General features: G+C 40.5%; 1 protein-coding gene across 6 annotated transcripts in view; it reads left to right on the top strand.

The window, feature by feature from the left end:
- Positions 1 to 12284, top strand: part of PANK1 (pantothenate kinase 1) — a 71661-nt gene that overhangs the window by 37708 nt on the left and 21669 nt on the right. For 5 of the 6 annotated variants that reach the window (XR_014018986.1, XM_081268032.1, XM_081268031.1 and 2 more), the window contains exon 2: positions 6086 to 6438. Coding sequence is in view for 5 of the 6 variants with exons in the window: in XM_081268032.1 (XP_081124158.1) it covers positions 6086 to 6438 (353 nt within the window). In the remaining variant the exon portion in view is untranslated. Of the gene's footprint in view, positions 1 to 4054; positions 4306 to 6085; positions 6439 to 12284 lie in introns of all 6 variants that reach the window. The other variant, XM_081268030.1, reaches the window with a different exon arrangement.

Raw genomic sequence — 12284 nt, 5'->3', positions numbered from 1 at the left:
GCAGGAGGCAGCCAGTGTCTCAAGATGTCTCTGTTCCCAGCCAGGCCGGGTGCCTGGCTAAGCAAGGAGAAAGACGGTGTCCCTCCTCAGGGCTTGGCCTCTGCACCTGGTCTCACTTCCTCCCCGGCACCACCTGGAAGTGACACCCCAGTCCAGGAAGTGAGGCCACCGTCACATTCAAGTTCAGGGTGCGACAGCTCAGTCTGCCTCCCAACAGGCCCCATACTCGGCTCCCCTTCATCGGCCACATCCCTTCTGAGAGTCACGCCCTGCCCTTTATAGGCACAAGGACCCAGAAGTTCCAGGGACACGTCCATGTTTAGGTCCTCGGATCCGGAAGTTCCTCAGGCATCCATGTTTAGGCCCCCGGATCTGGAAGTTCCTCAGGCACACGTCCATGTTTAAGCCCCAGGATCTGGAAGTTCCATGGGTGCACGTCCATATTTAGGTCCTCGGATCTGGAAGTTCCTCAGGCGCACATCCTTGTTTAGGCCATAGCATCCAGAAGTGCCTCAGGTGCACGTCCATGTTTAGGCTCTAGGATCCAGAAGTTCCTCGGGTGTCCATGTTTAGGCCCACGGATTCGGAAGTTCCTCAGGTGCATGTCCATATTTAAGCCCCCAGATCTGGAAGTTCCTTGGGTGCATGTCCATGTTTAAGCCCCCAGGTCCAGAAGTTCCTCAGGCATCCATGTTTAGTCTCTGGGATCCAGAAATGCCTCAGTCCTCCATGTTTAGGCCCCCGGATCCGGAAGTTCTTCGGGTGCACGTACATGTTTAAGACCCTGTATCCGGAAGTTCCTCAGGCGCAGGTCCATGTTTAAGCCCCAGGATCCGGAAGTTTGTCAGGTGCACGTCCATGTTTAGGCCCCTGAATCCGAAAGTTCCTCAGGCATCCATGTTTAGGCTCTAGAACCCAGAAGTGCCTCAGGCATCCATGTTTAGGCCCCAGGATCTGGAATGCCTCAAGCATCCATGTTTAGGCCCCCGGGGTCAGAAGTTCCTCAAGTGCGCGTCCATATGCGACCATATTTAGGCTCTAGGATCCAGAAGTTCCTCAGTCCTCCATGTTTAGGCTGTAGCATCCGGAAGTTCCTCAGGCTCATGTCCATGTTTAAGCCCCCAGGTCCGGAAGTTCCTCAGGCATCCATGTTTAGGCTCTGGGATCCAGAAGTGCCTCAGGCATCCATGTTTAGGCCCTCGGAAGTTCCTCAGGCGCGCGTCCATGTTTAAGCCCCTGGAACCAGAAGTTCATCAGGCATACGTCCATGTTTAGGCTCTGGGATCCAGAAGTTCCTTTGGTGCACGTCCATGTTGAGACTCTAAGATCCAGAAATGCCTCAGACATCCATGTTTAGGCCCCAGTATCCGGAATGCCTTAGGCATCCATGTTTGGCCCTCGGATCCGGAAGTTCCTCAGGCACATGTCCATGTTTAAGCCCCTGGATCTGGAAGTTCCTCAGGTGCACATCCATGTTTAGGTCCCCAGATCCGGAAGTTCCTCAAGCATCCATGTTTAGGCTCTAGGATCTGGAAGTTCCTCAGTCCTCCATGTTTAGGCCATAGCTTGTGGAAGTTCCTCAGGCACACGTTCATGTTTAAGCCCAGGATCCATCCATGTTGTTTTAACCTGATCTCTTGGAGCCTAGTGCAGGAGCTTACTACAAACAATGAGCTCCCGTAATTTTTGTTCAACTCTTGTTTCTGGAAGTCTTGTGAAGTTTCAATCTGGTTTCCTGCTGAATATTGTTAATGAATATTCAGGAAATTAAGCAAAGAAATGACATCTGGTTTAGGAAGGAAGAGTAAGGGGTGATTATCAGCATTCTGTGTCTAGAAACAGCATCCCTTCTGCCAAAAAGAACAGGCGCCTCTTATCTGTAGCTCAGCTGAATTGATCAAAGCCTCTGGATATCCTGGAGTTTGTAACAAGCATGAGTCATGGATGGAAGAGCTCAGATGTTCTTCCTCCCCTTTCTCTTCTAATTAGGCAGATCATGGTATCAGGAAGATGAATAGAACTATACATGTAAATATGACAGTGACCTGAAAAAACATTATGATGTGAGTAGAAGAGCATTTATATTTTTCATGAAAGTAAGGAGTGAACTTAGGTAACCAGGCATGATGATGCAAGCCCCTCAGAAGGCAGGAGGGTTACAAGTTCAAGGACATCCTCTGTAACCTAACAAGACTCTGGCTCAAAAGAAAAAAGAAAAGAAAAACGACTGGAGATGGAGCTAAGTGGTAGAGCACTTGCTTGCCATGTGGGAGGCTCTAGGTTTAATCCCCAGTACTGGGGGTGAATGAATGAACATAAATTAGGAAAAGCAGTTCCTTCCTTCCTTCCTTCCTTCCTTCCTTCCTTCCTTCTTTCCTTCCTTCCTTCCTTCCTTCCTTCCTTCCTTCCTTCGTCCTTCCTTCCCTTCCTTCCTTCCTTCATTTTCAGTGCTGGAGATTGAATCTAGGGCCTCACACATGATAGGCAAGTGCTCTATCACTGAGCACTAAGCTACATCCCTCATCCCCTAAAATTTGTGATTTCTATTGCCACTTAACCTAACACAAGAATTCCAATCCTTGTTCCCTCTTACCTTAACTTAGACTGCTGATGTATATTGAATTGAATTTTAAAATTCCATACCCCTCCCTGCGTTGCCAGTAGACGCTTTGAAATGGCTCAAAAATGATCATGCGGTGAAGCAGGAAGAAGAAACCGGGTTCTAAATAAGTCATAAAATGTTTAGATTTCCACTGCAGTATTTTTAAGAGTGAGACCTCTTTTTAGTTGCTGTACTTAGCAAGAGGCAACCAAATAAAAGAGTATGTGAGGGCTCTTCCTCTTGGAGGAATACTGGGTTTCTGATGTAGAACTAGATTATTTCTATAGGTTTTACATAGCTTGGTTTGTCTATACAGTGCTGAGATATCTTCTGTTTTACATTATTACTGTTTTTTTCTTTTTCTTTTTTAAATTTCTGCTTGTATGACAGTATAGAATTTCCCCCTCCTCTCCCTGGGATCTCTAGCTTCCACACTCACAGCCTGCTACTCCCTGTCCACATTAACAACTTGAACTCTCTGTCCACATTACCAACTTGGGTACCTTCTAGAGACTTTCTGGAGACTCATATAATCAACATCCAAGAATCGTCCTTCTTTCCTCCTTTCCTCCTCCTCCCTCTCTCTCCCCTCCTTTTTTTTTTTTTTTTTTTTGTCAAACCAAATGAAAAACACGCACATATACAAACGTATACCTCATCCAGGCATCTCTTGCATTTCTCATTAGTGGAAAATTGGGGGAATCTTTTCCAGTAGCGGAACAGATTTTGCTCATTGTTCTAACAGTTGCCTAATATCCCACAGTTTAGAAGTCATACATTTTATTGGTAAAGACCATACCTTTTGTTTCGGGTTGTTTTGTCTTTGGTAATTTGACAGCTCTTATACTTAATATTTGAACATCCTTACATTTAATTCCTAAAATGTTTTGTTGTTGTTGTTGTTGTTGTTTTAATATGGCCTAGGAAAGGGGGTTAGTTTGATTACAAAAAATATGTGCACTTTAATTCTAGTTAATATTGCCAGAATTTTTCCAAAATGGTTATCTTAGAAATATTGGAGAAAACCCTTCTCCCATTCTGTCCAAGTAGCAAGTGTCTTTCCTGCTCTGATAATGCAGTGCTGGGTGCATAGCCTAGGTACCTGTTAATATTCAATAGAACGTCTCCATTGTCCCTGCTGAGAAAGACTCTAGTTAATTGATTGATTAATTAATTAATTTTTAGTACCAGGGATTAAATCCAAGAGCGTTTAACCACTGAACTGTATCCCCAGCCCTTTTAAAATTTTTTTGAGGCAGGATCTCAACAAGTTGCTTAGGGCCTCCCTAAGCTCCTGGGATCATAGGCACGCACCACTGTGTCCAGCCTCTGGGTAGCCTTTATGATTGGGAGTGCTTGTGATTTTCTTTTGCATCTCTTAAAAAATTTACAGAAATTTTGTAGCAGGGAAGAAACTGGAGGCCATTCTAATGCAATGCATTCCCTTCATAGATAAGGAAATTAAGATCCAAAGAGGTGGAAGACATTCCAGTGAGCTGGTTCTGGCTGTTACTCCTGAAATGCAGTTGTTCTGAATTTCAAGACTTATAACATGATACTGCTCCTATTCTGAGTCACATTGATGATGAATTTTAGAGAATGGAGCAACAAACTTCATCTTTGAGCTGAAATGACTAATGGGAATGTACTATTTCCAGTTTTCTATTATCTCCTACTAGGACAAGCAAGTTTCTTGACCTACGGTGAGCCATGTGGGATTTGCTTTAGAAACTTCTGAAAAGATATTAGGACATTTGTTAACCTGGTCCTGTCAGTGGAATTTGTTGCTCCTAATTTTTTAGGGACTTGGAATTTTGTTTCTCCATAATATTAGAGTTACTGCTCACCAAGGATGGTGCAGCTGGCTTGGATCATAACTAAAATAGCAACAGTGAGGCACAGGGGAGATTTTATTTGCAGGGATGGTTTCCCCTACACACTCTCCCCGAACCTGCTTGAATGGAGAGCTGGGAAACAGGGAAGCCTAGAAAAAAGACCTTGTATAGGCCCTATTTCTGACCATGTGTTATGCACAATTTGGCAGTTGTAATGTGCACAATTTGACAAGGGCTCATATGGATAGATGTTCCCTAAGGTCGAAATGAAGGAAATTTTGAAAGAAGCCCGAGACTCACTGAGTCTTTACATTCAGGTTCAATATCACAGTTCATGTTTAGCTAATGGATTCTGTTTAGGGACATGAAAAGGGAGACTCCAACACTTGGATTCCCATTTGGGTTTGCTCTGTGTTCACCGCAGAGCATTGGACAGCATAGCACTAATTTTCCAGAATGTCTCTAACTAAAATCAGCCTATTCAGGCAGCTCAGCCCTTTCTCTTAACAGCAGTAAACATAGTTGTGATGGAGATTCATTTACTCTCAGATAAACATCTCAAGTAGGTTAAGTTTTCATACATCTAGAGGCATGCCTTTCTGTTTCAATCTGGGCAGGAAATGTGGTTATATGTGAACCTGGCTGTCAGTGGCCAAGGTTTTTCTGGTTTAGTAGTTCCCACTCTGCAACTGGAATGACTGGGGAATTTTTAAAATATTCTTATGCCTGGGACCAACGGCTGAATTAAATTAGCATCTGTGGGAGAGGAGACCAGATATGGAATAGTATAAGCTTTCCCAGGTGATTCGGACACATTTGGCTTAAGAATTTCTGGGCAGACTATTTGGAATGGAGAAAGCATCCCTGCCTAATGCAGAAAGAAATCAAATGTAACATAAGCTGTTCTTTGAATTCGGCCACCGGAGCTAGGGTTGTAGCTCAGTGGTAGAGTGCTCACCTTGCATGTGGAAGGCATTGGGTTCAGTCCTCAGCACCAGATAAAAATAATGGTATTGTGTCCATCTACAACTAAAAAAAATTAAAAAAAAAAAAAGAATTCTGTCACCCTACAGATGATCTCTGCCCATCATCTCTCATAGTGTGCTTTCTCTCCCCCTTCTTCTTGTATATTGTGGAGTTAGTCTTTACAGGATGCAAAACATGAATCATTAAAAAGTGCTCTATGAAGGCACCATGTGGGTTAGAAACCAATGTTCCCTCTCTTGATACACCCAGCAAAATCAGTTCCTCTCCTGAGATTGGAATACATCAATTTCTTTGGCTAAAATTCTAATAAAATAACATTTGAGAGCCCTGTGCAAAAAAAAAAAAAAAAAATCACTAAATATTGAAATAGCATTCAGTTTGGCGAGATACTCAAGCCCCAAGAAGCCCAACTGAAACTGTCTTAGGGAACTGCAGAATCCTATTTCTCATCTCACTTGATTCTAAAGCCTGCTCACTTAGTGGAGTGTGGGAAGTCGTGAATACCTCTGCAATTGTGAATTCCTCTTGATGCCCCTTTTTAGGCACATATAGTCAAATTCAAGAAAATCAAATGTTAAATGCATTCTCTTATTAAATATTCAAAAACTGAAAATTTTCTCAAGTATAGGATTCAGCAGGACTCTTTCTCTTTGTCTTCTAGCATTCCCATGGTTCGGCATGGATATTGGTGGAACTCTGGTTAAGTTGGTCTACTTTGAACCAAAGGATATTACAGCCGAAGAGGAACAAGAGGAAGTGGAGAACCTGAAGAGCATCCGGAAGTATTTGACTTCTAATACTGCTTATGGGAAAACTGGGATCCGAGACGTCCACCTGGAACTGAAAAACCTGACCATGTGTGGGCGCAAAGGGAACCTGCACTTCATCCGCTTCCCCAGCTGTGCCATGCACATGTTCATTCAGATGGGCAGCGAGAAGAACTTCTCCAGCCTCCACACCACCCTCTGTGCCACAGGAGGCGGGGCCTTCAAGTTTGAAGAGGACTTCAGAATGGTAGGTGGTGCTTGTCCTTGTTAAAATAACTAAGCTTGTCCAGTCGTGACATTTTGTGCCTAAGAACTAGACTGCTAACCTTGGAACTCGGACAAATTTACTTCATAATCTGTGCCTTCACCTCACAGAGTTGTTACAAGAAGGATTAAATGAGATAATATGTACCTGACAGTAAGTGCTTAATATATGTTAGTCATCATCTCTTCTGTTACAATTACTGTTGTATGGGAATGCTAAAGACAAGGTGATAGAAATTCCCCTCTGAAATACATATGTCAGAATTTTCCACAGACTCTTACTACATAATCATAATACCAGTGTTATAGATGTATAAACTGAAGCTCACAGGAAGGCTTTCTATAAGTCCTAGTAAAATTAATTTTTCTACCTATTTGTTTTATAAATGTCTTTTTTTTTTTAGTTATAGATGGACACAATACTTTTATTTATTTACCTTTATGTGGTACTGAGGATCGAACCCAAGGCCTCATGCGTGCTAGGAAAGCACTCTACCACTGAGCTACAACCCCAGCCCAACATAAGTGTCTTTTTTGTTGTTGTTGTTGTTGTTGTTATATGAATATTATTCAGGAGTTTTGCTCACAAATAAAAGTGAAATCGTATCCCAACAGGCAGTACATACCTCCTCTGCACCTGTCATTTAAATTTGACAGATGTGGCTAAAAGTAAGCTATAGACAAGAAACATGGAGTCCAGAGTTTTTATTTATTTAGTAATTCCTTAACATCCACATTTCCAATTTCCCCTTCTTATCAAGTCAATAGTCGCTGTATTGTTTAGCCTCATCTCACAGAGTAAAGTGAGAACAAAGTTCAATAGTAGATGTGGAGATATATTGGAAAATAAAGGGAACTAGATAAACAAAATGGATTAAACAAAAAGAAAGTCTTAGTTAATCTTATCACATTGAAAAATCAGTGAGGGAAGTTGTAGAATACATTTTCTCAAAACCTGTAGTGCAAACCACCATATTTTGTCATGGAACTAATATAATCTAGTCTTGCTATAAAGTCTGTCATTAGTGAATCCTGAAGACATTATTCATAGTATTTAATAAGGCTAAAAATGAAAATTTTATTTATATCTTCAAAAGTAACACCTTCACTTCTTATCCAGCAGTAATGTTCAATACCACTGCTTACTTAAATGACCTATGAAATCTTTCCCTCTAAATGGGCTTAACGACTAAACAGTTTGAAAACTTAAAAGGTTAAGGTCCATTGACATGAGAACTAAATTTGAGTCCATAATGGAAAAAGCATTGAACCCAAATTCTAGTCCTGCTTCTGCATTTAATCAGCTGGGTAACTTGGGTGAGATGTGTCCTACCTGTGGGTCTCAGTTTCAACATCTGTAAAAAGGCAGTAAAGTAAAGAGGGGAGGGAGGGTTTCTAGAATGTCAGAATTAAAAGGGACCTCTGGAGAGAAGGAAGTATAGCATTCTTGTTAAGTGACCTGGAGATGAGAGAGACTTATGTAGATGAGGAAACTAAAGCTTAATGGACATTCAAGAGGCTCTAGTAGAGTTGTGCCTTCTAGGTGACATCTGGTGCTTTGGCTCCATTCTGATTCAGAAGTGGGTGGAAGTGCTATGAGCTCCTAGGTCGCTCAAGGGCACGCCATCTTCCCTCTCCACAAGAAAGCCTCAAGTGAACCAAAGTGACCTGGTAGACTTATGCAACCTCTATCAATGCCTTCCCTCCCTCCTTGAGGGTAATGTATGTCCTGGGAGAAAGTTGCTCAATACATATTGGCTGTGAACAGATGTGTTTCTCAAGGTTCTGAGCTGTGAAAGGTCACATCCTCCTTCAGGGAAGCTTTTGGAGCCAAATGAATAGTCTGGAGCAGGGAGCAAATCTGGAGTATTTGCTAAATAGCATGACCAGGCTGGGAATACACCTAAAAGAAAATTCCATGGGCTGCCTTCTGTTTCCACACTCAGTCCTGGCCAAATGAAGACAGAATTGAAAGACAGATGTCTTCCCGTAGCCTGTTTGACAATGCATTAAGTGATGTGCCCAGATTCTTCCAAAGTTTATGAGGACAAAAGATTTTACCATCCTCTTTCCTAAGCATTCACTCATTCAACAAGTAACTTATCGTGCTTCTTCTACATGCCAAGTACTATTGTGAGAAAAACAAAACCCCTGCCAGCCCCTCTCAAACTTATATTCTGGTGGAGTAAGGAGTCAATAATTAAACAAACGAATATAGAATATATCAAATGGTAATAAGTGCTATGAAGGGAGAAATAAGGCAGAAGGATATGGAGTCCTGGGAAGGTTTCTATGTGAAGACATAACAGAAATATGAAGAAGTAATAGAGCAAGCCAGGCAGATATCTAGGGAACAGCATTTTGAGCAGATAGAGATAGATGAGTGCTAAGGTACTTAGTTGTCACATTCACCTTCTTCTTTCCAGGATGGAAAACCAAAGATGCTTATTTTTAAATTTTTTATTTTCTTGCATTGCCAACAATGGAAGCCAGACCTTCTTGAATGTTAGACAAGTGCTCTACTTCTGAGCCACATCCCCAGTGTAAACATACTCGCTAAGTTGGACAGGATCAATATATACTTCTGTATATATTAAACAATTTGACAAATAATAAGGCAGTGCATACGCATACCTGTAAAGTCCTGTTGTACAAAATCATTGTTTGGTGTATAATAAAATTTTGCAGATAGGAATTTTAAAAATTCATCTGAGTAATTAGAGCTAAATAAAAGATGTTTAGCAAGACTGGGGATGTAGTATGTTTATCTACAATGCACAGAGGCTGGGTTCAATCTGTAGTATCCTAGTTCAGCAGACTAATGGTTTAGCAATTGTCAGATATGATTACTATATCCTTATTGTTGATAGTAAGTTTATTTAAATACTTAGGTAATGTAATTATTCTTCATATAATTTAAATGTATAAAAAAGAGTCCTGTGTTGGATATTTTAAACTGGACAAAGCTGCATTTGGTTCTTCCTTTTCTTTCCTTTATTACCTTCCTTTTTTTTTTAACATTTAAAAAGAGTTTCTTTTTTTAACATTTTAAAATCACTGTCAAAAGCAAACTTCTAACTGGCTAAAATTAGTTTTCAAAAGTAATGATTTACCAAAATTGAACACAATAGAAAAACTTAATCTAACTTCAAATGGTCTAAAACATTTGATAATCCAATGAGGAATTCCACTGTTTTAAAAAACTGTCCTCCAGGTAGGGAATTCTGCATGGTTGTGCACCGAACATTGTATATTTCAGTTAATTTTGTGTTTATTCCTACTGTCTATCTCTACAGGTTTTGTTTTTTAAAAAACCGAGAAGACTATTTTATTTACCAATTCTAACATTTTTATCTACCATCATACTTCCTAATCTCAACAAGATTATTCTCAAGAAAAAAAAGTGTGAGGGATACAGTGGGGCACCTCTGCAATCCTAGCTACTCAGGAGGCCCAGGGAGGAGGATTCTGTTCCTGGCCAGCCTCAGCAATTTAGCAAGACCCTGTCTCAAAGTAAAAAGGGCTGTGGATGTGGTCAGTGGTATAGAGATTGTCTTGCATTTATGAGGCTCTGGATTCAATCCACAGTAACACACACACACACATACCCAGCAAAGTATTTGTAGAAAAAAGTCATCCCTTCTGCCCATGTAGCTCTTTATTACAATAGATAATTGTGAGTTTTGTTCGTCCATGGCTAACATTAATGAGAAGCTGGAAAAGACTTAAGCAAAATAACATCTACCCTTTGAATAAATAAGATTAACAATTTTATTAGTTGATGTAAATTTAATATAGAGGAAAGGATTTTCTGATTGCTCTTATCACGTTTTTCAATTTTTAAAACATTAAATTTTGTTGGAGGGGCAGACTGGGGATCGAACATCTCCAGCCCTTTTTATCTTTTATTTTGAGACAGGGTCTCAGTGAGTTACTGAGGCTGGCCTGAACTCGTGATCCTCCTGTCTCCTACCTCCTACCTTCTGCCTCCGCTTCCCCAGTCACTGGGATTATAGGCAAGTGTCACGACGCCTGGCACATGTTTTTCAATTTTAAAAACGTTCTTATGCCAGAAACTATGAGAGAAAAGTTGGTACTGGTGCAGAAATCATCAGGAGAAAGTAGACTAATTGTGGATATGTGGAATCTTAAATAGACCATTCAAGCACATTTATACTTGGTTCCCATTACTAATCCAGGGACTGATTTGTGATATTGCAAGAGGTTATACCACAAGGTTTGGTAGACTTTCACCATTGCCTCCTGGCTTGACCACCCATAGATGCCCCTTTCATGCTTGAGATTGGGAAGAAAAGTCACCTTGAGGTTTTGTTATATTTCTCCCTTGCTGTTTGAAATTCATCTCTCTATCTCTCAGGTCTCTGTTGGGTCTTCTTTGTGAAAAGGAAACCTAAGTGTAATTTTTAATTCAGAATCAACTATTTTCTTTATGTACAGATAGTTCTTGGTTTAGTAAGATAACCTTTTTTGCCACTTCCAGTGTGATTTATGGAGTCAATGTCAGCCAAAACACCTTGGGAAGTGTAATGTAGCATCCAGCTTTGTATTTTACTCATTTCTGAAGCACAATTTGGTCATTCAGTTCTCTACTACAGGTGAATGATAAAACATATTTGGATACATCCAAACTTTTCTCAGGAAGTAGTTATGAAACCTCTTTTAATCAGATTTATTTATTTGTGTATTTAACTATTTAGTTAGTTTTGACATATGGAGTTAAAGCACTAAGTAGTTTCTCTTATAAATATATCCTCATCAAGCCTGTGTTAGCATCAGTGTTTTTTTCTAATATTAACATATAGGAAATCCTTGAATGCTGTCTCCAGAAAAGTCTTCAGGTTGGAAATGGTGCTTCCAAAAGCATTTCAACTTGAGATAAGAAGACCTGAGTTATTTTACTTCTCATGTGTATAGTAATTATAATTCATGTATGTAGTACTTTACATTTTCCAAAGCAGCTTCACACAACCATCTCATTTGATTCTTAAAAACAGCCCTGTGCATTAACTAGGACAGATGCTATCAGGAAGAGTATGTAATTTGGTTAAACATCTGTACCTGGGTTGGTAAAGGACTCAGTCTCGGCTCTTCAGCCAAATATGGTACTCCTCCTCCTATCTCACTGGTTCTCAAATTGTGGTCCCAACACCAATAGCATCAGTATCACCTAGAATGTTGCTAGAAATGCAATTAGAAATTCTAGGGGAGTGGCCCAGCAACCTGTGTTTTAACAAACCATCTAGTGATTCTGTTGCACGTTAAGTTTGAGAGCCTACTGTAACTATACTTGCTTGGGTGACTTTGGTACCAGACAGATCAATGTTAGTTTCTAATCATAGTTTGAAGGTGTTTTGTACCTTATCTCTTCCTCTTGTTAGCTTTGGGATCCTAAGAAGGTCACTTAACCTGCTAGACCCCAGTGACATATTTTATCTGAATAATAGGTAATAAGAGTCTCTTCCTTCATAAAGTCCTCCAGATGGGATCTATACACTTCTCAATTAGCTTCTGTTCCTTACATAGAATTTGAGTCTTAGGGCAGGTTTGCTGTTTTTAAGTTTGTGGATTGTAATTTAAATTTAACTTACAAATTTGGGCATTCACAGAACTCTCTAAAAGAGCTAAGAGTTACAAGCAGTGGGGAGCTGGAGCCTGCTCCTGCTGGCTTAAAAGAAACAAAACCCCTGCCAGCCCCTCTCAAACTTATATACTAGTGGACATCTCTTCTGTACTCTGTGTTTAGTGACAGCAGGTTAGAAGCTTGAAATTGGCCATGGGGAGGGTGATTACACCACAGAAATTAGTAAT

This window comes from Spermophilus citellus, assembly GCF_964194105.1.
Source record: "Spermophilus citellus genome assembly, chromosome: 15".
NCBI classification, from domain to species: domain Eukaryota; kingdom Metazoa; phylum Chordata; class Mammalia; order Rodentia; family Sciuridae; genus Spermophilus; species Spermophilus citellus.
This window is presented reverse-complemented; position numbering and strand designations above follow the sequence as displayed.